Raw genomic sequence first — 26,208 nt, forward strand, 5'->3', positions numbered from 1 at the left:
TAGGCGTCCCCATCCTCGCTCAGCACCCCTATGGAATCCCGATGCCAGAAAGGGCACGAGCCACCCGGCCTCTGCCCAGACGCTCGCCGCCCCGCCCGCCGCACCTACCCGGGCCTCTCGCTCGGCGTCCAGCGTCCCCCCCACCTGCTCCTGAAGCAGGGCGTAGGCTCGCTGCAGGGCCTGGTACTCCCTGGTCAGCTGGCAGAACCTCAGGTCAGCCTCTTCTCGGGTTGTAGTCTTAACGCCATGGAAAAGAAAAGCACGAGGAAGTGCGTGACTTGACGTGAACTGCGGTGCCAGGGTCAAGTCAGGCAAAGCACGTGTCCAGATCTCACGACTGCTGCCAACAGTTACACAATGACCCGGTCACTGCCAGGACCTAACTGGAACTCTGGAGTGAAGGGCTCGGGGACAAGATGCCTTCTCTGCCGTCAGCGCCCTTCCCAGGAGCTCCCTGAACCCCGGGAATCACTCAGTCACGTGCAGGCGAGCAAGGGTGAGCCCGCCCCGACTGCAAGACTGAACGGGTGAGCATCTACATTGTAAAGGGCGCCCCTCCCACCCAGCACGAGGAGCCCTCCTCATTCTGGGAGTTTCTCCTAAGGAAACAACCACTCAAAGAGCATCGCCGCAGCTGTGAGAAACTGGAATCCGTGTAACACCTCTCATCGGGGCCTGTTAGGTTAGAGGCACGTGCAGATCCATGAGGATCTGCTCGTGACAGAGGGTGACGTGCAACACAGTGTTTGGTGTCAAAAGATGCCTGTCACACATTCTTGGTGAAAAGAGCAAATCAAAAAGCTTGTGTCTGATGTGATCGTGTGTCATGGGGTTTCCTGAGTGAATCCCACCAGGTGGGGGAGGTGGGGGAGAGCGAAGCTGCTCCTCCCTGCTTTGTGGCTCCAGCTCACCAGAGCCACGGTCACGGACGCGGGCATGCACAGATGGAGAGTCAGGAAAGCGTGAGGGTGCTGAGCCACGAGGAGAGGCTCCAGGTGGCTTTCACTCTGCTCTCTACCCTTCCCAGTGCTGTTTGGATCCTCTCCTACAGTGATATGCCATCTTCATATACATGGGTGGCGTGTGTCTGTGTGCGTGTGCACGCATGTGCGTGTGTTAGCACAGGGGGACGAGGAACAGACCGCCACTCAGCAATTTCAACAACGCAGTGGCCACGGATCTCCTGTGTGAAAGCCGTGCTGGGGAAGGAAGGGGCCCCCACGTGCTGCCAGCGCCCCCATCACCATTCTCGGAACCTGTGACAGTGGGGACCACCTTTCCTGGATGCTGGACTATGATCACACAGGTCCTGCAGGGCTCGTGCCTCACAGTGAGGGAGCAATGCCTGCAGCGGCCAGAGGCGGGAGGCGCTGTACAAGCATCCCCAGGGTGAGGTCTGCTTACGTCGTCCAAGTCCTCCTCGGGCGTGGCCGGAGCCCTGTCCGTCCTGTCTGTGTTGCAGGACGTCTCTGACAATGTTTCCGAGTCCACAGACTCCTCGTCAAATCCAAAAAATGTCTCCACAACATGCTTCTGAAAAAGGCAATTTGCATGACATGAGGAGGGGACTCAGAATCACCTGGATCCTCCATCCTGTCTTCCCCGGGGCAGAGGGGGCTACGATGGGCAACTGGGCCAACAGGGCATCCCAGGAGGTGGGTCGGAGGGCCTGTGTGTGATTGCTGGGGGAGAAGGGGCGCCAAAGGTGGTCACAGGGTGGAGGGTTGCCACAGAGCGTGCTGGCCCAACCTGGCTCCAGGCGCATGAGCTGATGACCTTTTGCAAGTCAGCCCCTTGGCCCTTCTGAGCGCCAGCTACTTTCTCCCTTGGACAGACATGAGACCCCCCACCTCACCTGTGGGCACAAAGTGAGGTCACCAAGCACCACGCCCAGGGCAGTACGAGTGGGCAGCATCCTTGCTGTACTGAGGAGGGGGAGGGGAGGGGAGCCACGTGAGACGTGGTGTTCTAGACCAGGCACAGGGGAAGGTGGTGAGGCAGACTGTCCACGGGTGGACCCTGGGACTCCAGCTGGACAAGTGTGGGCCCCAGGTCCTCACCAGACGTTCCCCGTGAGGCAATTTTAGTTTAACCGTCTGTCATGGAAAACTTGGAACACTTACAAAATGAGAAGGAAGAGTGTAACAGACCCACATACACCCAATATTCAGATTCAGAGGCAATTTTAAATGCTCTGTGTGCTGGCCTCCCGGTTACCCTGTCCAGCACTTCTCCCACCCCAAATATCACAGGAGATGGGGCTTCATTCACTCACTCATTCATTCAGCAAACACCTGACTGAGCGCCTTCTATGGGTCAGACACTAGGTTGGGCCTGGGGGCTCCAACTAGACCAAAACCAGGCCTGGTCACTACCACAAAGAGCTTCGTCCCCTGGGGCTGCAGATGTCAACTCACAATCACCAGATCAACATCCCTTGTCCAGAAACACTGGCACTTTTTTTCCCCAAAATAGCCTCAGAGAAGGATTTTTATTTGTTTTTACAATCAATGAATGCTCTTGACCATGAAGAAAGAACTATAACTAAATCCAGAGCCAAGCCCAGGCTCCTACCTGTTCATCTGAACCGGCTCTTCCCAGATCCCCCTCCCCGCCCGCCCCCCCACCCCCCCACCCCCCCCCCCGCAACATACAGAGGGAGGGGTCAGGGCACTCCCCACATGCGCAGGGCACCTCCCACTCTGTTGCAGCTAATGCTTGTGTACAATCTCATGTGCCCAGATGTAAGAAAAATGTGGTTGGTACCACAATCAATAACATGATTAGGAAATAATTCAGATTCAGGAAGGGAGAAGAAGGGGGCTCCTTTGTCATCTTGTACGGTTAGTGTCTCTCAAGAGGCTTTACTGAAGGCACCTGACCACCGCTGTCATCCACAATGGCTTTGCATTTGGCATTCGTGTTTCTGCAAACTGCTTTCACCCTGTGCTCCTTTTTGTTTATTTAATACAGGAGGGGCAGGTACTGCCCCGTGAACTCCCAAATAATCTCCTCAACAGCTCCATGGGTGGCTAGTGGACACCCCCAAACCAACTGTTCCCACAGTCTAACGTGCTTGTCACTGGCAGCTCCATACTTTTAGTTCCTCAGGACAAAAACCTAGGCTCCCCCCCCCCCGCCCCGCCCCCCATGTTCCACGCCTCTGGGAGAAATCCTGTTGGCTCCATCTTCAGCCCGGAATCTAATCCTCCAGGAACCAGCGCCTCCCTCCTGGCTCAAGCCACCATCAACTCTCACTGAAATTTTAAAAACTGCCTCCTAACGTCCTTCCGGCTCCTGCCCTTGTCCCAAAACCTGGTGGTCAGATGAACTATTTTGAAACAAGAGTCAGGTCGCATTGGTCCTTTGCACAAAGCCCACCGGCTCTGCACCATACCTCAGTAAAAGTCAATCCACACTGCAGTCCACCGGCCCTGCAGGACCTGCCTCCTACTCTGCTCTGGCCTCATGCCCTTCACCACTGGGCTCCAGCCACACTGCCAAGCACACACCTGCACCTTCCACATGCCTGCCACAGGGCCTTTGCACTGCCTAGGTGCTCTTCGCCGAATGCACAATGCTCTCTCTCTCCCTTCCCTCAAGTCCTTGCACAAATGTAACATTAAAAAAGACCTCCCTGACCACCACATCAAAGTCCTGACTAACCTATCCCCACCTCAACCTCTGCTCTCCTTCCTTTATTTTTCTCCATAGTGCTCATCGCTACCTAACATAAGACATATTTTGCTTATGTGTCTATTAGCTGTCTTTCTCCTCTAGAATATAGGCCCTATGAGGACAGGGATTTTGCTCCATGAGAGCAAGGATTTGGGCTCTTCTGTTCCCCACCGTAGCCCAGGACCTGACACACTCAAATATCAGTTGTTCAATGAGTATTTGCAATGAACTCAATGCCAAACAAACCTGTTTACCCACAAATAGTGTCGGGTTTGCACGTGACCTCCCTTCCCTCATTCATGCAGCCAGCATCAGCTGGGCCTCCACCTGACTGTGCACCCCAGGTGAGTCCACCAGGTAGGAATGTGAGGCCCTATTAGGCTCCTTTCTGAGTGGAGGTTGGAGGAGACAATCCTACACTCAAATCCCCCCTGCCCCTGGGTTGAGAAACCCCACCTGAGTTCAAGTGTCAACGATGTTCCATCTCCAGGGAGCTGTGGCTATGACAGCTGATGGCGGATGCATTTACAGCGCTCAGCTCCTCTGCACACACGCAGTTCACCCGAGCCTCAGGCTCCTTATTTTTCTGGGCAGCCACTCAGCTGACCTCATTTCTTGTAAACACTGCTAATCGCTAGGCCTCTGGGGACAGGCCTGTTGTGCTGAGTGGCAGTGAGCGGTGATGCGGGGAGGGCCCTGCCTGGCACACCGATGGAGCCCCAGGAAACATCAAGCCTCACGGTCTCCACACGACCAGGACGCGATGCTGAGTGGTGGTCACTCACTGCAGGCATCATGGGCCATTCTGGGAGGTGATGACTCAGTGTTCCATTACCTAGGACAACCCGCTTTTTGAAAACTTGCGGGACTGCGAGTTAAGTACTCAATTACTGTGCCCTAATACAGTGTATTAACTACAGACGCCGCAGCCGCGCATTTAAAGCAGACCTGCCCAGACTCAAGTGGAGCCCCCTGAAGTGTCATGTGGCCCCAGAGACCAAGAACCCTAGGAAGCATGCTGCAGTGAGGGAAGGAGGAAGCAGCTCTTAGAGTGGGGATCAAACACAAAAGGACATTCAAATTATAGCCCTATAATCAGAAAGGAGACAAATCCACAGATACACGGCACATACAATTTCCAGGACAGCAGTGAGCTGACTATGACCTGCCCCCAACCTTGTATAACTTATGGGTGAGGTTAGTTTGTTTCCTCTGAGGGTTAGTTTTTTTAAGTGACTGTATTAAATGGGAAGCCAGAATGTTCTATGTATATTTATGCCTTTATTAATAAAACAACAAGATAGAAAAAGACATTTTAATGTTTCAAGTGAAAATCTGGTGGCTGTCTTCTTGGAGACTAAGTAACGCTGCCTTCCACTGCATTTTCATGTACACAAAATACCACACCAGCCTCCAAGGAATGAGAGGAAAATCACCTGCAAATACCGTTTCCTCAAATGCTCGGCTCATAATGGGCTTTAAAAAAAGTCAAGCATGAAAGAAACCGTCGATTTTTTGGAGCCTCCATTGTTCAAAAATTCTCTGGGAATTTCTTAAGACAAGACACTTCAGGAGCATAAAATTTCCATCTTTGTCCATTCCGAGTGCATTTTCTATATAAAAGGGGCACACTCCTCCAGACTTCTATTTTCTTTACCACCAAAGTCTCGCCTTGCTGACACCTTTTTACTAACTAAGCCAAATGTTTCAAATGCAGTTTGGGCAAAACATGACAGAAAAATAAACACTTCTTCTCCATTTACGTGCTGAATAGACGCTCATTCTTAGCAGTTCACATGGGATGGAGAGGAAAAGGGGAGGCACCCCCCAAATAAACAACCCCTCAACTGACTCCAGCCTCTCTCAGCCTCCTCTCTCCTCATCTGTGTCATTCCCAACAATCGTGGTCACAGGAAGGAGCTCCCCGATCATAGCCACTTACTTTCACATGGCCACAACCAATCCCCCAAAGCTGGCCACTCACCGTCATGCTTATAGGTCATCTCCTGGCAGCCAGAAAAGTACAGGCACACCAGGGTGCAGAGACAGAGGAAAAAGGAGAAGTACAGCACAAAGAGGATATACTCCATGGTGGGGAGGGGCTGCAGGACCCACTAGCTGTGTGTGTCGAGGGAGCCGAAAGCCATATCATTGCCATCAATTTCCAGGCCTCTCTCAAGTCCTAGGAGGAAGCACCGATTCTTCCCCAGAGCATTGTCCTTCCCTCGACCACACAAGCCCACCGTCTTCCTTCTCTGCTGCAGAGCTCTGAGAATGAAGGTACTCCGGAAGATGCACCTTTATTAAAAGGGATGCCAGCTCTGGGGCAGATCTGTGGGCTGAGAGGAGCCGGTTTCCAGGGGCCGGGCCTGGGCGTGTCAGTCACAGAGGACGGCCTCTAGGCTGGCTTATTCTCTGGGGGCTTTCCTCCCAGACCCCAGGTTCCCTGAGCCGCCCTGCTGTCGGGGCCAGTCCATGGGCCCGGGTCCCTGGATGATCACAAGGGCCCCCGGGAACAGCGCTAGCAACCACGAAGCTGAGAGAGGCTTCTTCACGACCAGAGCCCAAAACAGGGAGGCTTGGGAAATTTCTCTATTGATCCCCGTCCACCCTGTACACGCCCCGGACTAGTTAAACTCATGGGTTCTCAGCAATTCTTCTGTAAGTATTTGTTTTTATCATTTATACGAACCGAAAGAAACCATCATCCAACAGAAAAACTGCAACTAGAGAGGTCTTCAGTTTCCCACCTGTGTGGCACCTACGAGGGCCTTGTGTTTCTTGCAGAAGCTTCTCTAAGCATAAGATCAAAAGACAAAAACCCTCCTAATGGAGGGTTTAAAAAAGGGCATATCTTACCATTAAAAAGTAAAACTTCTGTAATTTGAAAGGTAGTAAAGCAACATTAAAAGGTAGTAAAGCAACATTAATTCACAAAAGGAAAAATATACATAGCCAAGTTCATATATGTTTTAACTTCAATAATGTTTGATACTCTGCTCCTTCCAAAGGAGCCGTGATATGAGCTACGTAACCATGTCATACTATGCAACCTAGTGCTAAGTCTTTAAGTCATCCTTCCAAATGAGCTGCCACCCAGGCAGAGTTGGGACTGGTTCAGGCATGGGCCTGTGACCAGGCTGAGCTAAGGAGCACCAGCTCTGGGACTTTTGCTGGAACCACTAAGGAGAGACACCCTCTGACCACAAAGGTTGCTAGACAGGTATAATGCCAGCCTGAAGTTGCTAAAGTTGTTTGGGCCACCACATGGGAGAGCCTGCTTGAGAAAGAGGTCAGCCCAGAGGAAAGTACATTTGAAAGATGGAGATAGACAGGTACCTGGCAATATCGTGTGAGCATCTGGATCCAGCCATGCCTGAAACCATTCTAAACTTCTCAGTTATATAAATTTTTTCTTTGTTTAAATGACTTTGCGTTTTTGATGCTAGCAACAGAAAAAATCCTGGCTAATGGGGAAGAGGGAGATAATCCTAGAAATCAAGTCATCTGCAAATTGTTGAGTTCTGCGATAAGCCTAAAGACTGATTTCTCTCTGAGCTGCTCTACACCTGAACCCTCAAGAAAAATGAAAGACAACCTTTGACTTGCAAGCAGATTCCTGGCTCTGTGGACACCATGACACATGTCCATGACACATGTCCAACCTCCTGGACCTACTTAGACCCACCTTTGCTGGAAGCTCCTCAAGAGTGGAGGCATCCCTCTGCACCTGACGCTGTGCTGTGCCCAAGGCAGATGCTCCACGGATGATGGAGCAATGGCGAGAGAGATGGGGGGATGGGAAGGGCTGAGAGCTGCACCACCTTGGCCTTCACCTCCTAGCCCACTGAGGACATGAGCCACCACAGGCCTTGGTCAGGAGGCAAGTGGGACCAGGTCCCAGAAGAAATGGGGAACCAGTGGAGGGTTTCTAAGAAGAAGGTGGCAGGGTCAGACTTGTGCCGTAAAAAGATCGCTCTGAACAGCTCTCGGGGGAGGAAGATGCTGGAAGCAGGGGAGCAGCCAGGGAGCTGTGGCAATAACCCCAGGACAGCAGATGAGGGCCCAGAGGAAGATGGTAGAGACAGATGAGGAAGCAGAGGCCTAGAGGGGGGGGGCTCTGGAATCAGGGAGCTTTGCCTCAAGCCCCTCAGCCCTGGGTCTGGGATCCCCTCCTAACACCAGGCGGGAGGCCAGGAGCTGCAGACCCGCCTTTCAGCTGGCTCCTCTCCGAAGACCGAGACTCACCCCCATGCTCACTCCCCGTGTTGGGGTTTCCTGCCCTGCTAGAATACATTGCCTAGAACCACCATCACCTCCTGTCTATTCCAAAGTCTTCGGGTATGGCCTGGATGTCCCCATGGGCGTTGCTATGCGGGATGAGGTGCCCTGGGCAGGCTCTGCAGCCAGGTCAGGCCCCCAGCTCTGCTTTCTCTCCCCCCTCCGTTGCCCAGCAACCTGCAATGCTGCCCCAGGTCGGGACAGTGCAGACTGCATGTGCGGCTAGCTACTCAGCTGCCCTGCATCTTCAAAATCGTCCCCATGTTTTATCTCCAGGACCCAAATCTTTTCCCGAGTCCTTTACCAAACAGCCCCAAAAACCCAGCAGGCGGAATCTGGAGCAGCTCCTGGGGGCCTCATGTACTACTGATGTAGAGCTCAGCCACCTGCCTGACCAGGTTATGGAGGAGGGAACAAGTGACAGGGGTGCTGCCCAGCCTGGAAGGGACAAGCCTTTGTCCCGTCCAGGGAATGAAACACCCAGCGAAAGCCCTTGCACGTTGCCACGCGGGGAGCCTCACAGACCAGCAGGACTGAAAGGAAGTATAGCTCACTTAGTCAATGTGATTGAGCCCCACTGTGTGGGCCGGGTGCTGTGCTGGGAGCTGCTCATAACTGGACGAACGAGGCAGGATCCAGCCCTCTCCACACTCAAAGGCTGATGACAAAGCCATGGGGAAGGGTTGTACAGGAACAAAGTCAAGTGGAAACAACCAGAAAGGGGAAAAAAGATTCCTTTGGCTACTTAAAAATGGGAAATGTATTCACGTGATGGAAAGTGCCTGGCATCCAGCTAGGCTAAGGTACGGCACCCTGGCTTCTGTGCCAGAGCAGCTGCTGGGACCCTGGTCCTTCCCTCCACAAGGCCGCAGGCTTGGCCTTGGAGGCACAAGGTCAAGTTTGGATAGGCCCTAGGTGTCCTATCAGAACGGATGCAGGAGCCACTGACCAGGAGTGACGTATCAGAAGCTCCCCAGGTGTGAACTGTGTCCTGGTGACAGCAGACCCCTGGTCCATTTGGGAGAGGGGACCACAGAACAGATGCTTGAACCCAAGGAAGGGCCTATTCTCAGGTGGTGCTTTGATGTTTCCCATCCTCCCCTCAAAGGATGGCTGCTGTCTACAGGGCATCGAGATGCCACCTCACTGCTACCTGAGACTGTCTCTATCTAAAAGATGGTGACGTGAATTAGAGTGGGGGGGAGGGGAGGGGCAGGGCCTGGGAACTTGCATCTAAAAGGCCCTCCAAAAGAAAGCTACTGATTTAAGATGAAGGGAGAAAGAGAAATTATAATTTATAATTTCAGTTCAACAGGCATGGAGCCAGAAGCTACATTTAATCTCATGGGTGTGATGTTCATTGTAAGAACCAGGAAACCGAGGCTCCCAGAGTTCAAGGCCACACAGCTAGGAGCCAGTGTGACCCCCACGCTGTTCCAGGCTACGGTTTCTGAGCCTCATCCAAGATCCCAGCCCCACTTTCAAGGTGTATGAGCAAAGTGTACTAATTTTAGCCATTCTTCACGTGCCCATTTCTCTCCTAAGACACAGCTGTCCGCTGCCAGGCCGCACGGGCTGACCCCCTACCACCCGCCACTCCATGGTGGGGCTCTGATTCCAGTTAGGCCCTGATCAGACCTTCTGCAGAGCAAGTCCCCCTCCCTGGCCAGGGCCCGAGGAACCGCTCAGGGTCGTTCTCCTGCAACCTCCACCCGGGGCTGAACTAGCAGGGTCCCCGGGCAGGGACAGCCAACACCAGTCTTGTCCCCAGAAGACCCATGAGACAGGTCAGTAGCCCTCGGGGACAGGATGGCCCCCTGGAAGATGAGGGCTGGCATCACTGCTCTGCCCTCAGCACTTCTGCAGCAACTGGGCTGTGGGTGTGGAATTAGAGGAGCCCCTTCGGGGGAACTGCAGAGTCCAGGGAGGCTTGCAACAGCCAGAGAGCAGGGATGGCTGTCAGACTTCCAGAAAATTCTGGAAACTTCAATGCATTCACCATGACACTGTGTCATGCAAGGACCCGGACAAAGTGGTAAAGTGCGTGGATGCATAAGGGACAGAGTGCGATGGAGGCATTTAAGGAGAGAAAAGAAAGTACTGAATCCCTGCGGCCTGTGGAGAGGAGGAAGGGAAGTTGCCCAGCTTGAGAGGCAGCCCTGCGGAATTAAAAACCTAACCGGGTCCCCGATGGACCCAGATATTCATCCCATCCAGCCCCGGACAAGCTGGGATTGAGTAGTAGCATAAGGGAAACAGCTGTACACTGAACCTTGAGAAAAAGAAAGGTGCTGGTGGGTCATAGTAAGTGGGAAAGACCCTGAATCAGGTCAGGAAATTTCCCACAGAAGTTCCCAAACTCCACCTTCCAGTGGCATGAAACTATTGCAATTACAGTGACCAAACATCCCCATCCTGAGAAGACCCAGTGTCAGGCAAATGTATCGTTCCAGTAAAAGCAATTTGTTTATTGAGTCAACAACTATTTAGGGCCACCCACTGTGTGCCAGGCAGTGACCAGGACATGGTGAGCAGGACACAGGTGCTGCCCTCCTTGCCGGCTGTACATGCAAGCCTAGCAAATCCCAAGCCCATTCTAGGCCTCTGTAAAGTTCCTTCCCATAGACACATTCAGAAACAGGAAAAGGGGAAACATAATCTTCTCTTATTCCATGCATTCTGATAAGGTTTGAAAAATATAGTTACGGCTCCAAAGTGGGTTTCCTGAAAACCTTTCTGGGATATATGAGGCCGCAGCACATCCAGTTCATGCAACAAACTGAACACCTTTAGATTGTTGCTTTTTAAACATATGTCCTGTGGTGAAAATGGCATTGGTGTACATTACTGGCAACTGTGCAAAATGACGCAACCCTTCTATAAAGCAGGGGTGGGAGGCTGGGGGCGAATGTTCTTGACTGAAGCCTTCACACCCTCTGACCCACATTTTGACTTCTGGGAATCTACCCACGGGAACGATCCAGACTATGGACACAGTTTTCTGGACAAAAAGAGTTCGCTGTGGCGACATTTACAGAAGAAGGAAGTCCAGGAAGACGGAAAGGGTGGTCACCCAATGAGATGTTCAACACTCAGGGAATCCAGCAGAACTGGCCCGTGAAGAGTGGTCTGCTAAGCATAGACACATTTATTGCAGCATTATTCATAACCGTGAGGAGCTGGAAGCAAACGTGCCCGGCAGACACAGGACAGTAAACAAATCTATAGCCCATCCACTCCCTGGATTATGTAGCCACGAACATTCACATTTATGATGACAGCAACATAACATGGATAAATGCTTTATAGTATAGTAGTAAGTAAAAACCCAGGGTGCAGAAGTGTATTCGACAGTTACAGTTACATTATTTATTTATTTATTTTGCGGTATATGGGCCTCTCACTGTTGTGGCATCTCCCGTTGCGGAGCAAGGCTCTGGACACGCAGGCTCAGCGGCCATGGCTCACGGGCCCAGCCGCTCCGCGGCACGTGGGATCCTCCCGGACCAGGGCACAAACCCGTGTCCCCTGCCTCGGCAGGCGGACTCTCAACCACTGCCCCACCAGGGAAGCCCTACGGTTACATTATTTAAAAAAATGGAAGCAGAATGAGGATGGGGGGAGCGGAGATTGCGTTAAAATGCCAACATTGATCGCACTGGGGAGGTACTGCTGTGATGGACCCCTTGTCTCCCAGATAGTCTACAATGTGGTTATACTACTTCCATAGTAAAATATATATATTTAAAAATAACCAAGTTCTGCTGAACCACTTCCCTTTCCTGAGTTTCTAATGTCACTGCATAGAGATTTGTATCTCATTCAACTTCACTTGGTGGCACAAGCTTGGGCCTTGGAGCCCGAGACTTGAGGCTGAAGGTCAGCCTTGTCAATTACTTTACCTCTTTGACTCATTTCTAAATTTTATATCTATATACTTCCTGTAACCTTAAAATGAAAAAAAATAACACCAGTCTCACGGGGTTGCTATGAAGATTAAATGAGATGGTATAAATAACCACTTATCCATGTGTCCAAATTCGGTCCACAGATATATTTTATTTGGCCCACAGAGTGTACTATAAACAATTTGCACCAATATTTACAACCCTTAGATTTTACATAAAGGTGTTACGGGTTGAACTGAGTCCCCCAAAAAAGATATGTTAAAGTCCTAACCCCCCAGTACTTCAGAATGTGACTTCACTTGGAAATAAGGTCATTGCAATAATATGAGGGCACACTGTAGTGGCGTGGACCCCTATGTGACTGGTGTCCTTATAAGAAGATAGCCACGTGATACAGAGACATACAGGGAAAATGGCACGTGACAACAAAAGTAGAGATCGTGGTTATGCAGCTTTAAGACAAGGAAAGCCAAAGATTGCCAGTAAATCACCAGAAGCTAAGACGAGGCAAGGAAGGATTCCCCTACAGGTTTCAGAGGGAGCACGGCACTACTAACACCTTGATTTTAGACTTTTAGACTCCAAAACCTTGAGATAACACATTTCTCTTGTTCTAAGCTACCCAGTTTGTGGTACTTTGTTACAAAAGCCCTAGAAAACTAATGCATAAGGAGTCCCACTTCTCTTGAATGACTGGAATATCTGATACCAATTGGCTCACTTTCTTATAGCAGCTGATAGTCTGGGCCCAGTTTTCCACAGTCCCCACCACTCCCTATTGTCACCCTGACACCAAAGCCATATATCTGTGATCATTCAGTAAGACATCTGCACTGCTGTTTTCTTTATAGGAGAGAAATATTTCTCTACAACCATATCTCTACCCAAAGATAAACCATGAGGGGCATCTGGTTCAATAAAAAGGAGAACAGGCCCACAGCTTCATGGAAGTGAAAAATGTTTACGGGTATTAATGCAAACTAAATCCTTTTTAAATACCAATTTGTTCTTTTACTTTCCAGCTTGGTCCCTGTGGGCATCTGAGTTTTCCAAACCCAGCTCTGCTCTCTTCACTGGACGTTTGGACACCATCTCTATAAAATGGGCAAAGCCACACTTTCCAAAAAGAACGCATTTTGTATCATTCCAAAAAAGCCCGAAGCTCCTGATTTTTCAAAACAGGATATAGATGTTATAAACCAAGACTAAGTATCTTTTAAATCCTTCCAAAGGTCTAAGTATTTAAGTTTTTAATTTTGGGTGAGCATCCCCTGAGGCCTAAATACAGAATTCATCTGTAAATTTTCCATGAATAAATTACAGTAAGCAGCCCCACGTTGCTTTGAGAGGTAGTTATAACGGGTTTTTCACCATCGAATATGCAGAGATGTGAGTGTGTCTGCCTTCAGGGCTCCTCTATGGATTGCTCGCTTCTCCCCCTATGCCTGGACCATCTGCCCTGCAGACCCTGGCACGGAGCCAAAGCAGGGCAGCTGCGCCCTCGCACGCTCACCTTGGGTGGCTTCAGGCCCTTCCCACGATGTCTTCTGGAGCGCAAGAGCCGTTCTCTTTCCTAGAAGGAAACACAACTGTTGGGATTTTCAGCCAGCCTCACATCACATCCACCAACCCAGCTGACTTCAGAGGGCGTAACTTACAAAGCTGCTGTGCCTACCTGTCTGCACCAGGCCTGGGTCAGTCCAGGTTCTGAGCACCCAAGGCATGGCTGCTTCTCAGAACTGACAGCTACAGAGCCATGCCGTTAACTGGACTTGGATCATCCCAGAAAAAATGCCAAGATTTGCCAGTCCTGTAAAACTCCAGCCTGTCTGTCTCTGGGGCTGTAAGCTATAAAACTTTAGGCAGTGTTGACTAGACATCAGCTGTCAGTGATCCCAGCAGAAAATTTAAAAGTTTGCAGCTTTGATCTCAGACAGAGCTGGGGCCAAATCCCCATGGGGCCTCCTCCTGGTCAGGTGACACACCTCATTTCTCTGATTCTCAGGTTCTTCCTTTGCTATATGGGCTGGAACACGCCCTTCAGAGACGGTGGGTACCTGTGGTTCTTGTCAGTAGAAATGGCACCCATCGAGTAGTAGCAGAAGTAGCAGCATTCTGCCCCAGATAAAACCAGTGAATTGTCTCCTTCCTAATCAAATGTTCCTATTCTCTTTGGCTGCCAGGAAACCCAGAGACAAATCTGGTGCTTGGCCACAGCCCATATGGTCCACCCATGTGTCCCTGCTGATCTTAACTGATGTTGCTATCTTCATTTTCTCTGGTCTTATCTGTTAATCTTCCTCTTTCAACTCTATCATTGTTTTGTTGAGTGTGTTTTTTTCATCTTATGTGGCATAAAGACTTTCGTGTGATGAAGCAAAGATGAATGGAAGGATAAATGATTAGAAGATGGTTGGAATGAAGGTGGGAAGGAGGGAAGAAGGGATGGGTGGAGGAAGGGGACGATGGGAAGATGGATGGAGGGATGGGAGGGAGGATGGATGGGTGAGTGGAAGGAGAGAAGGAAGGAGTAGAGATAGAGAGATAGGAAAGCAAAATGAATTGGACAATTACAGTCAAAGCCTTTTCTATAATTTTGATCACTGGCTTTTCTACTTTTTGAAGATCCACTAATGGAAGCATCACATACCCCCTTGACACACACACACACACACACACACACACACACACACACACACACAGTCTTAACAAGTCCTTCAAATTCTGCTCTGATCATAAGGTTCCAGTTTTCAAGTTCACAGTCTGCAACAACTAGGCTAAAAGAAAAGAAAATAGATTTCTTGGGGACAGATCATGCCCACCCTGTAGAGGCCAGAAGGCTCTTTTGAAAAAACTGATGCTGCTTCTCAATGGCAGCAAACTAGGGATAAGATTTGAGAAAACGAGTAGCCATGAAAACCGCTCCCAGATACCAGTGATGTCGTATAAACCAGTGGAGGCTGCTTTCTGGAAGAACAAAGGGGGAAGGTGCCCATCACCAGGAGGAGCTCTGTGAGATCCCACCCTGCCAGCAGCATCGCCCTGCAGCCCTGCTGCCATTCCCGGGGCCTGGGTCTCATGCGCCCCACGGAGGGCTGTCGCTCACGCTCACGCAGACATACCAGCGAGAGATCGTCGATGACATGTTGCTGCTCCAGCACCTGCAGGCGCAGGAACTCGATCTCCTGCTCGTCCCTTGTCACACTGAGGTCATTCAAGGAAGTGTGCCTCTTCAGGGACGCCTGTGCCGACAGCTTCTCCTTCTGCAGCCAAGGGAAGAGAGGGCACTGCAGGGCCACTCATCCACAACACTTGATAGGAACCCACCGTACGCGTCAGGGCGTGGAGTGTGGGCTTGGGGATATGGGATGGAAGAATGGAGGGACGGATGAGAGCCCCCTGGTCGTCAAGCTGGAGGAGTGGACAGCTGCAGACCGGAGTCAGGCCTGAGGTGTGGCTGACTGTGCCCGATGCTGACAGGAAGGGCTGGGTGGGCACTGGGGTGGGGAGAGGTGGATGTCTGCACCAAGCCTGGAAAGCTTGGTCGCTGGGGAAAGAGAGCACGGAACACGTGGTAACGACACACACTCACACCTGGACCTGCCAGGGCGTGGGAGAAGGGTGTTCTGTCTCCCGGAGCCTCAGTCTTCTCAGCTGTAAAATGGGCATGACTGACACTAGTTTAGACAATGAACCTCAGAGTATTCCTTAAACCGTCAACGGCATGACACCACCCTGACCACAAAGACCAGTCATTCTTGTTGGAGCAAATAAAAGGCCCAAATTCAAAGCACTCAGAGCAAAATTGTAATCGTTCACGTACTGAGCTTCGTCAGTGCACCGGGTTTTCTGTGAAAATGTTTTACGCCATCACTCCATCCTCTCCTTAAACCCACAGCGCTGATATTTTCCTTGCCAGTTCACAGATGAGGAAGCTGAGAGAATGAGGGCTGGGCCTAAGGACCCTGGGCGGAGACCCACCGTCTGACTGCCCCGGGCTCTCCGTCAGGCACAGACGCCCACGGTGCTGTGAACTGTGGAGAACAGAGGCAGGAGGGACGGGTGCAGACTGAGACCGCTCGGCAGGCTTCCTGGGGGAGGTGGGTAGGAGGTGGCCCCGGGGAACGTGTACGGTGAGGGCCAGGGGCTGGAGGAGCCCGGGCAGAGGCAAGGACTCCGAGATGATGACTTACCATCTCCACGTTTTCCCGCGTGAGATTCTTGATCTTCTCCTCCATCCTCTGGATGCTCTGCAGCAAGTCCTCGTTCTTCTTGTTCATTCGCTTGTTCTTCTCCACCAGGGGCTTCAGCTGGACCTCGGTCTCACGGGAGCGTTTCAGCTGTGGCCAGACAGAGAGGGCAGCAGCTGTAAGAGCCAACCTCAGAGGCCAGTGGAGATGCCCCCTGGCCTGGAGCTGCCACTGCTTGGGACCACATCTCCTGGGTGGTGCAAACACCACGAAGAGCCCACAGACACCTGGCTTCCAAATGCAGGCTCCCACCTGAGCCTCAGAGGGCCTCGGGCAGGGCAACAGGAGGGGGTGCAGCCCCAACACGGAGGCCCAGAGACCTCCCTCAGGTCGTCCCCGCCGGCAAGCGGCCTGAGCCTCTTCCACACTTCCTTTACCTCCGGGCATAACCCCCAGAGGTCATGGGTCACATGCATAAAGGTCATTCCAGCTACCTAGCTCCTCCTGGCCACCATTCCTCTCCAGGTAGAGACCTAGCCGAAAGCTCAACACTTTTCAGACAACAGACGATCCCTTGGCCCTGCTCAATGCCAGCCTCAATGCTCAGGGTTCCATCCAGCCCTGGAGCCACGCCCTGAGTCCTCTGAGCACAGTCCCTATGACTGACGAGGTGTCCTTCCAGTCTCTCTCATCCCATCAGCATCTGGGGAGCCCCTCTCGGGCCCGGGCCCTGTGCTGGGAGCTGGGTCAAAGGGATGACACGATGGGGTGACCGTCCAACAGACGGGAGAAGAGGACAAAGACGGTAACAGAGGTAAGAACACAGTGAGACAGGCGCCGGTGGACACGCCAGGCCGGGGAACCACACATCCAGGGGTTCAGAACGGACAAGAAGACGGCGTGTCGCTGAGTGCAGTGGGAGCACAGAGTCTGGGGGATGGGCAGAGAAGGGGCGGGCATGGTGAGGTCTGATTTAGGGAGCTGAGAGCTCTGCCATTTGTTTGCACCTGCAGCCACACTCCTGCCGCACCCGGGGCTTTGAGGCAGGAGCACTCTGTGGTCAGGACTGCCTTCTAGAACAATCCATCACTCTGACTGCTGTGTGGAGGCCAGTCCAGCGAGACAGAGACATGGGAGATGACAGGGGAGGGGGAGGGGGAGCTTGGACTGGCAGGCTGCTCCATTAGAGGCATCCACTCTTTTTCCTTCTGAGCACGGTGTCCTCCGTGACACACAGACTAGCTGCATGACCACGGCCGAGTTCTCAGCCTCAGTTCCCTCTTCTATAAGATGGGAATAATGGTAGTATCTGCCTCAGAGACTTGTTATGAGAACTAAATGCACAGTGATAGTCTTCGCAGAGTCATTTTAATGGATGAAAATTATAAACAATTTAAAATATTTATCAGTATCACGACAATCACAAGAACCACTGCATCTATCAAGTACTCGCCATGTGTCCAAAACGATGTTCGGCCCTTCCAGGCATCCCCTCTCATTTAGCCCTCACCACCACCCTAGGAGGGGGCCCATCCCCATCCCCATTCCACAGACAAAGAACCTGGCTACAAAGAGGTGGGGTGATGTACCACACAGAAAGTGCCAGGACCAAGAACCAAACACAAGGGACTGACTGCACACCCCTGCTTTTGGTTACCAGGCTGTGAAAGTTAACATAAAACACTGATGGTAGCCATTAAAGTATAACATGGACCTTGACTCATACACTGTACCTCTAGAAATCTATCCTGCAGAAATAAAAGTTCAAGTCGGTAAACACAGAAATGTATCTTCTGTGAGGCATTGTTTACAACAGCAAGGACACGCGAAACGGCCTAAATCTTCACCAGTAGAGGAATGGCTGAATAAACCATGCTTTGTCTACACAGCAGAGTATGATGGAGCTGTTACAGAGACAAAGGCGGATCTTCACGCATTGCTGGGGGCGCTGTAACTGACACAGCAAGTGAAAAAAGCAAGTTGCAGAACAATATTACATAGGGAAAATGTCCCATTTGTAACCACAAAACAATAAAAAAAAGGCTCCTCGTGGGTGTCAAAATATTTGCATAAGCATTAAAAACATGTGAGAATCACCTCAAGCTGTTAACAGAAGTTACCTCATGATTTTAAGGTCCCAGTGCTGGCCAGCTTATTGATTCTTATTTTAAACACTTCAGAAGGTTTGCATTGTTTCAAGCAAGCTATTTTTTTTTCTAATCCACTTAGTAAACTATTTTGCCTCTCATGAGGGATTTTTTTTTAAGCTCATGAATATTTAAATGAAAAGTGGAGACATAATATTAGATGTGCAGTCTGATGAAAACTATATAAGAATATGCCTTTAAAAATACTGGAAGGAAATGAATTTATTCTGATCCTGTTAAAATTATGAAGAGGTGACACTTATTAACACTTTTCATCTCCCATGTTTTTCAAATATATTGATACACTTACTTTCATAATAAAATTTAGAATAAAGAGAAATATTAAGAGACATTGGTCAAGACATTTGTACGTGTTGACTACCACTACATAAAAATTAGGTTAATTGTTTATCCAGCAAACTTAAACATATTCAAGAAATTGCTATTTTTACTAGAGATTTATTTTTTTTAACCAGAAGTTCACATTCACTACTTTTAAAATTAGAAATATGTGAACTTTAATGCAAAAGAAAGTAACTAGATAAGCAAAAAATAAAAATTATCCATAATCACACCACCTAAAACAACTTCCAAAATCCACGATGATGACAATGTATTTTTGTTCTGTAGACTGCTTTTATCATTTAATTCATTGTGGCAAATAAACGTGACCTATAACATCATTCTTAATGACTGCACGCAATTCATTGCATAAATGTTCCATAATTATTTTGATCAATACTTAGGTGGGGCTTGGTTTTGTTTTGGTTCGGTTTTGGTTGCTACTATAAACAACACTGCAACGGAAACCCTCTCCATACCCCTCACTGAACTTCTCTGATTGTTAGCTCAGGATAAATTCCTACAGAATCAAGGGCACTAACAGGTTTCTTCAACAAACGAGTGTTAGAGTTTTAATCAGGAAGAAATGAGAAGGAAAGTAGAGAAAACCAGATGGCCTGTGCGTTAACTTCCTGTTTAGGGCGTGGTTTGTGGCCCCGGGGCTGCTTTCCTGCATCCCGAGGCGCCATCTGCCTCTTGGGGGCTGATTACCAGTTCATTCCTCTCGTCTGCCAAGAGGGTATTTCTGTCTTCCAGCTTCCGTATCACCGAATTCAGTTCAGCAATTTTTAGCTGAAATCGCCGCACATCTCGCTCGTCCATATGCTGATCCTAAAAAAGAAGCAAGATACAAACATACTTTGAAAAAGCTTAACTGAGTCAAAGCGCTCTGTGGACCCTTTGTGGAAAACTCTGAGGGCAAAGGTGAGCTCCTCACTAGGAGGACCATGCGCCACGCTGGGGCTCCCCCAAATCAAGCAACATGTGGAAAGACTTCATCTCAAAGGCGACAAGACCTCAAACCCTCCAGAGGCTCCCTGACATCTGAACGTGGTATCTGGGGGCCTTCCCATCCCAACCCCTGCCCGCCAAGCATCTCTGACAAAGGCACAATCACAGAGTTCCAGGATGCTCCTCAAGGGCAGGCACTGTGCTCACCTCACTCACCACTGAGACGCCAGCACCTCACGTGGTATCTGCACACAGCACACTCAACAGACACTTGAGTATTTAGTGAATGAATGAATGAGTGAATGAATGAATGAATGCAGCTTTGGCCTCCTCTGTGCCTGGTAAGTACCAAGCTGTGGCCCCAGGTGCCCTCTCTGCTGGCTGAGCTCTCCTCATGGGCAGAGCTCTGCCTTTAAGTCATGTCCTGTCCTGACTGGGTCCCTTTCTGAGCTCTCACTGTATACTCGGCACTCATGTTTTCATTTCTTTTCAACTGAGCTCCACGTTTGGGGCGGAAGGGGTAAGGGAGGGAAGGAAGGACGCACAGATGGATGAGAGGGAAGGCGAGGGGTGGGGGAAAGGCAGGCAGGCAAGTTCGCCAGAAGAATGACCAGTAGGAGGAAGGACAGGTAGGTGGTCAGCTCTGAGGCCCCAGTGCTTGCATGAGCCCCTCACCTGGACACCCATGAGCTCGGCCATGTCCCCTATGCCAGGTGGGAGCTCTCTCTTTGGACTACCGTGGTACCGCTCAGCCTCTCTGACCTGAACCAACTGCTCATCCAAAGCCTCTTTCTGAAGAAGCAGCTTCTGGGTCTGCCCAGTCTGCACACCAAGTTCCTTCTCCAAGGCCAGAATCACACGATCTTTTCCCTTGATCTCATCCATCTGGAAAGAGAAAGAATAAGCATTCAGTCGTAGGGGCTCGTGACCAGGGAAAGCTCTCTTTTGCTGGCCTTAGGCCCAGGGAAAGGTTCAGCAGGTCCATGGACCTGGGGCAGCCAAACTCAGCAACACAGGACAGAGAGACACTGTAGTGCACAGCCCAGGCCCTGCTCCGCCGTCACCGCCCCCAGCACAGAGGAGCACAGAGCTGTGGGTTCAACGACCTATATGGTCAAGCAGACACTTACCCTCGAAACTGATCAGTGCTCGCGTCTCTCTCATCTTAATGGAATAAAGTCAAATCCTGACCCGCCAGGGCCCTCCAGCCGTCACCCCCTGGCCCTCCAGCAGCTCAGCTTTTTCACAGACTTGGTCGTCCTCTCTCCCACTCCTGTCTGGCCGCGTCCCCACCCCTCCAGTAAACGGCTCTTGCTAACGTCCCCAACGCTCTCCTGGCCCGCAAACTCACTGAACCATTTTCCAATCCTCTCTCCTTCTCACCCCGTCTGACACTGTCGCCCACTCCGGCTCCCACCCTCGCGCCCTCTGTGGGACTTCACTGTTTCCATCTTCTTCTCGCCCTGCCCTGGTCACCATCGAAATCTGTAGTTTCCAAGGCTTGGCTCTCTTCCCAGTCTGTATCCTCTCCTCAGCCAGCCGCATCCTCACCCATGCTAACTCCCCGTATGCAGCTGACACTCCAACCTCCTCCCTCCGCCCTGACGTCTCTCAGGGTCCCACGGTCAGAGAGCCGACTGGATGCTTCTGGGGCCTCCAAAGCACCTCAGCCTCCCCACATTCGAGCCTCAGCGTGAGCCCCAGTGCCCCCAGCCCAGCCTCGTCCCACATTCCCTAGAGGAAACCAAGCAGAAAGAAGCTTACGGAGGAGGGAGCTTCTGCCCCGGGCCATACACTTCGATTGTTTCTGAACACAAAGACAACAGCTGGGAAACTGCCCCGGTAAGGGTGCTATACTGGGGTGCCCCTCCCCTAAATCCATGTCCTTCCTACAACCTGAGAATGTGACCTCATTTTGAAATAGGGTCTTTGCGGATATAATTAGTTAAGATGAGGTCACAGTGGAGTCGGGTGGGCCCTAACGACTGGTGTCCTTATAAGAGGAGAGACACACAGGGAGAAGATGGAGGCAGAGCCTGGAGTGATGTGGTCACAAGCCAAGGAACGCCTGGAGCCTCCAGAAGCCGGAAGAAGCAGGAAGGATCCTCCCCTATAGCCTTCAGAAAACATGGTCCTCCGACACCTTGATTTCAGACCTCTAGCTTCCAAAACTGTGAGTGAATACATTTCTGTTGTTTAAGCCACCCAGTTCATGGTACTTTGTAACAGCCGCCCTAGGAAACTAATACAGGTGTTAAAAGAGGAAATTTCCCAAGTATTAGAGTTTCATTAATTGACAAAAATCGTAAGAGTTTCAGCTACAGTGATTACTATCATCATGGGATTTAGGAATAAATTCTATTTGAGATAAGGTACATTAAAAAGTTCTGAAGAGAATACTAATGCTTTAGTAAGGATGGTTGCAACGAAATCTGGATAAAGTCTATACGATGTGGCTTTATTTAACACATACCTGTGAGTGCCCGCCACGAGCGGGCCTGTATGTAAGGCAACGTAACGTGGATACTACCTTGATTGCCCAACGTAAAGGTTAAAGCCAACTGATATAAAACAACGTGTCACAGAGGAAAAAGCACTGTGCATGGAGTACAAAAGTATGAACTGGAGACTAATCCCCCACTGGCAAGCTGTGTGACCTCTGGCAAGTCACTCAACCTCTCTAAGCTTCAGGTTCCTCACCTGTAAAATGGGGATATAGGAACATCCACCTGGAAGGGGAGCTGTGAGGGCTGAAGGGTACAGCAGAGACAGGCAGGCTGCTTAGGAGCAAGGCCACTGCGCCCAGACTGCCTGGGTTGTAGCCCTGATGCCACCACTTATTGGCTCTGTCACCTTGGTTTAGTTACTTGATTTCTTCCTAAGCCTCAGTTTTCCAACTGTGAGATGGGGATAATAATAGGGATGTTTTGAGGATGAAATACATTAACACATAAAAACCGCCTGGCACGCAGTAGGCATAAAATAAACATTAGCTCTAATTATAATTGTTGCATGCACATAGTAGGTCTCAGTAAATAGTAGTTCCTAGACTTTTGTTTCCATTAGGTGTGCAAATATTGAGGAAATGAATGAATGAATATTGCAGTTGTTTGAATTGTGGTTCCTAAACAGACATGCCCACATCCTAACTTCAGATATCTGTGAATGGGACCTGTTTTGGGAAAACGGTCTTTGCAGGTGTAATTAAGGATCTTAAGATGAGGAAATCGTCCTGGATTAACTGGCTGGGTCCTAAATCCAATGACAAGTGTCTTCATAGGACAAAGAGAAGATGCAGACCAAAGGAAAAAAACATAGAGGGGAGGCCATTGCTGACTTAAAAAAAAAAAAAGCACAACGTGAGAGTTGCGAGTTAAGTTTTATTGGGGGCAAAATGAGGACCGCAGCCCAGGAGACAGTGTTTCAGGCAACTCTGAGAAACTGCTCGGAGGAGGCGAGGGGAGGAGCCAGGATATAGAGGAGTTTTTGCGACAAAGGCAAAGTAGGAGGGAACGTCAAAAGAGGATTGTTAATTAAAGAAAACCAGATATCTCAAGTCAAGGAATTTAGTGCTTTTCTATGCATTATGGGAAGATGCAAGAGTCTGGGCTCACTGAAATCATTCCTTTGATATGCACCTCAGCTATCTGGGGCCAGTATCCTGTATTTTCACACCCTGAGTTTCCTTAGGGCTCACCGCTGCAGGCAGTCTGAGGGCTGCTAGATGGCAGGTATTCTTGTCAGCCTTGAGTTTCCTCGGGGCTCACCGGCTCACGTTGAAGGGCTGCAGTCCTTGATGACTGTGACATCCTTTGTTTATTGGTATGGCAGGAAATATTCCATTTATAAATATTCCATTTATCACCATGTAAGAGGGAGGCAGAGATTGGAGTGGTGCAGCCACAGGCCCAGGAACTCTTGGAGCCATCAGAAGCTGGAAGAGCAAGGAAGGGTCTTCCCCGAGAGCCTTCAGCGGGGCGCAGCCCGGCTGACACCTTGATTCTGGACTTCTGGAGCCCAGAGCAGTGAGAGAGTAAACTTCCGTTGTTTTAAGCCACTGAGTTTGTGGCCATTTGTTAAGGCAGCCCCAGGAAACTAATACAAATGCGCTTCTCACTCATCACACTCTCAGAGGGTAACAAACTAAAGCTGATTGTAACTTGAAACATCGCTAGAGCAGAGAATGCTAGTTAGGAGCCCTGCCCTGAGGGCGGACAGAAGCTAGCTTAAATCCCCACCCCTACCTGCTGTGTGACTCTGGGCAGACTGGGCCATCCCTCCTAGCCTCAGCTTCAGTAATGTGGGGACACTGAGAACACCCCGTCCAACTGTGGGGAGACTTCAATCACGGGAAGAATTTAGCACAGAGCCCGGCATCTTACAAGCACACAATCAACGTTAGCGGCCACTAGTAATCCACTTCAGCTCCTGCGTAACGGAAGGCGATCTGATTTAAACAGCAGACCATGAAAAACTTACAAAATACAGTTTACAGAAGGCAGCAAATGGTACCCCCAACCTCCAGACTGAGGCTTTCAAGCAAAGTCCCAGAGCTCTGACAAGCTCTTTGAGTGGCCTTTCTTTAGAAGAAAAAAGGATACTCCCCTTCCCTCTGTATCCCCAACCACCTCCCCATGACAGTTTCCTGGAACTCCAGCCAAGGGTGTGCCCGGTGCAGCTTCTCCTGCAGCAGCTGCAGAATGTGCCTGCTGCTCCCCCTGGCGGCGGCCACCCGCAGCTCCCCGCTCTTCAGAGCCGGCGGTGGGAACCCCTCCCCGCTGTAGGGAAGAACGCTTGATGATGCAGAAAACACTGTTGCCACTGCAGAGTTCAATCCAGAAGCAATGTGAACCAGCGAAAGTTCATTAATTGAAACCACTTAAACATGCTTTCATTAATTCAACAAATACTGAATTGAGTGCCATCAGCAGGTGCTGGGAAACACTGACGAGCAAAACAGATCAGAGTCCCCGCCCTCAGAGCTTCCATTCCAGAGGGGAGGGTAGCTGAAAACAGAATAAAAAAGTCAACATGGAGTAGATCAGAGCATGATTAATGCTAGGAGAAAAAGATAAATCGAGGGGAATCAGTGGTGCCAACTGGGGAGGTGTTACAAGTTAACAGGCAGGGCTCCAGTCCGTCCCCCTCAGCATCCCAGCTGCACCCTCCTGGCTTTGCACGGGAGCCCGGAAGCGCTGCCTCCACCACTGCATTACACTAGTTCCTCCCACAAGAAAGAACAGCATCTTAAGCAAGACATCTCTGGAAATCCAAACTCTCAGCCTGGAAGAGCACCGATTCCCCATTTATCCTAGAAAATGAGCAGAGGGCTTACACCCCATCATGTGGGAAAGGTTCCCAGAAAACAGTCTCCACTAGTGGAGATGGCATCCAGGAATGGATGGACAATGTGGAATAGATTGTGGAGCCAACATTTTCTAGGTTGTCACATTTCCCCAGCCAGAGTCCTGAGGCTCCAGAGGTCAGGAGACCTGCCAGCTCACACAGCTACTCTATTTGTCGACTCTGGTCTGGCCCCCAGGCTGGGCCCTTAGTGATCTTGCCCCCTGCCCTGAGGACCTGAGGAAGTATAAACCTCTGACAATGAGCTTCTCAAGCTTCCCCAAACCCCAACACCTGAGTGTGCTGGACATTCCTGGGTTGCCTCCCAGCATCCATTTCCCCTTCTCCCACACTCCCACTCTCACCATGTGGTTCAGGAGAGGGGTGGGGCTGAAATCACTCCAAGTTCCCAGGGCAGGCCCTGATTGGCTCACATCACCTGCATGGCTCCACCGCCTACAAGTAACTGGTTCAGGGATGGATACATGACCCAATCAGAGCCAACAGCCCGGAAGAGGGTGTTGCTAGGACCCTCCTGTTTCTCCTTAGGAGCTAAGAAAGAGCTTCTCTCACACCCCAGTGTTCACTGCAGCACTATTTACAATAGCTAGGACATGGAAGCAGCCTAAATGTCCTTTGAGAGGTATGGATAAAGAAGATGTGGTACATATATACAATAGAATATTACTCAGCCATTAAAAGGAATGAAATAATGCCATTTGCAGTGACATGGATGGATCTAGAGATTGTCATACTGAGTGAAGTAAGTCAGACAGAGAAAGACAAATATATGATATCACTTATATGTGGAATCTAAAAAAAATGGTACAAATGATCTTATTTACAAAACAGAAATAGAGTCACAGATGTAGAAAACAAACTTATGGTTACCAAGGGGGAAAGGGGGGGGGAGGGATAACTTGGAAGATTGGGATTGACATATACACACACTACTATATATAAAATAGATAACTAATAAGGACCTACTGTATAGCACAGGGAACCTAACTCAATACTCTGTAATGACCTATGTGGGAAAAGAATCTAAAAAAGAGTGGATATATGTATGTGTATAACAGCTTCACTTTGCTGTAGAGCAGAAACTAACACAACATTGTAAATCAACTGGGCTGTTTCCTGTGAGGATGTGGGGTCCGGCACAGTGGTGGCATCTCACCAGCACACTGAGAGCTCAGAGCCTGAGAATGACGCATCCGGGGACACAGCAGAGCCTGAGAAACCTGGGTCCGGGGTGACATCATTAGTGCCACTGGAGCTATGCCTGAGGCTAGTCCTGCTACTTCAGTCATGAGAGCCGACAGACTCGTGGTTTAAGCTAGTCTGAGGTGGAATTTCTGTCACTTGCAA

General features: G+C 50.2%; 1 protein-coding gene across 3 annotated transcripts in view; it reads right to left on the reverse strand.

Moving 5' to 3' along the window:
- Positions 1-26,208, reverse strand: part of JAKMIP1 (janus kinase and microtubule interacting protein 1) — a 132,044-nt gene that overhangs the window by 34,678 nt on the left and 71,158 nt on the right. For all 3 annotated transcript variants that reach the window (XM_065877910.1, XM_065877911.1, XM_065877912.1), the window contains 7 exons: positions 20,173-20,382; positions 19,258-19,377; positions 16,061-16,207; positions 14,990-15,130; positions 13,381-13,440; positions 1,405-1,533; positions 109-237 (listed from right to left, as the gene is read on the reverse strand). In XM_065877910.1, the coding sequence (XP_065733982.1) occupies positions 109-237; positions 1,405-1,533; positions 13,381-13,440; positions 14,990-15,130; positions 16,061-16,207; positions 19,258-19,377; positions 20,173-20,382 (936 nt within the window). The remainder of the gene's footprint in view (positions 1-108; positions 238-1,404; positions 1,534-13,380; positions 13,441-14,989; positions 15,131-16,060; positions 16,208-19,257; positions 19,378-20,172; positions 20,383-26,208) is intronic.

Source organism: Phocoena phocoena, chromosome 5, assembly GCF_963924675.1.
Source record: "Phocoena phocoena chromosome 5, mPhoPho1.1, whole genome shotgun sequence".
In the NCBI taxonomy this organism is placed as follows: domain Eukaryota; kingdom Metazoa; phylum Chordata; class Mammalia; order Artiodactyla; family Phocoenidae; genus Phocoena; species Phocoena phocoena.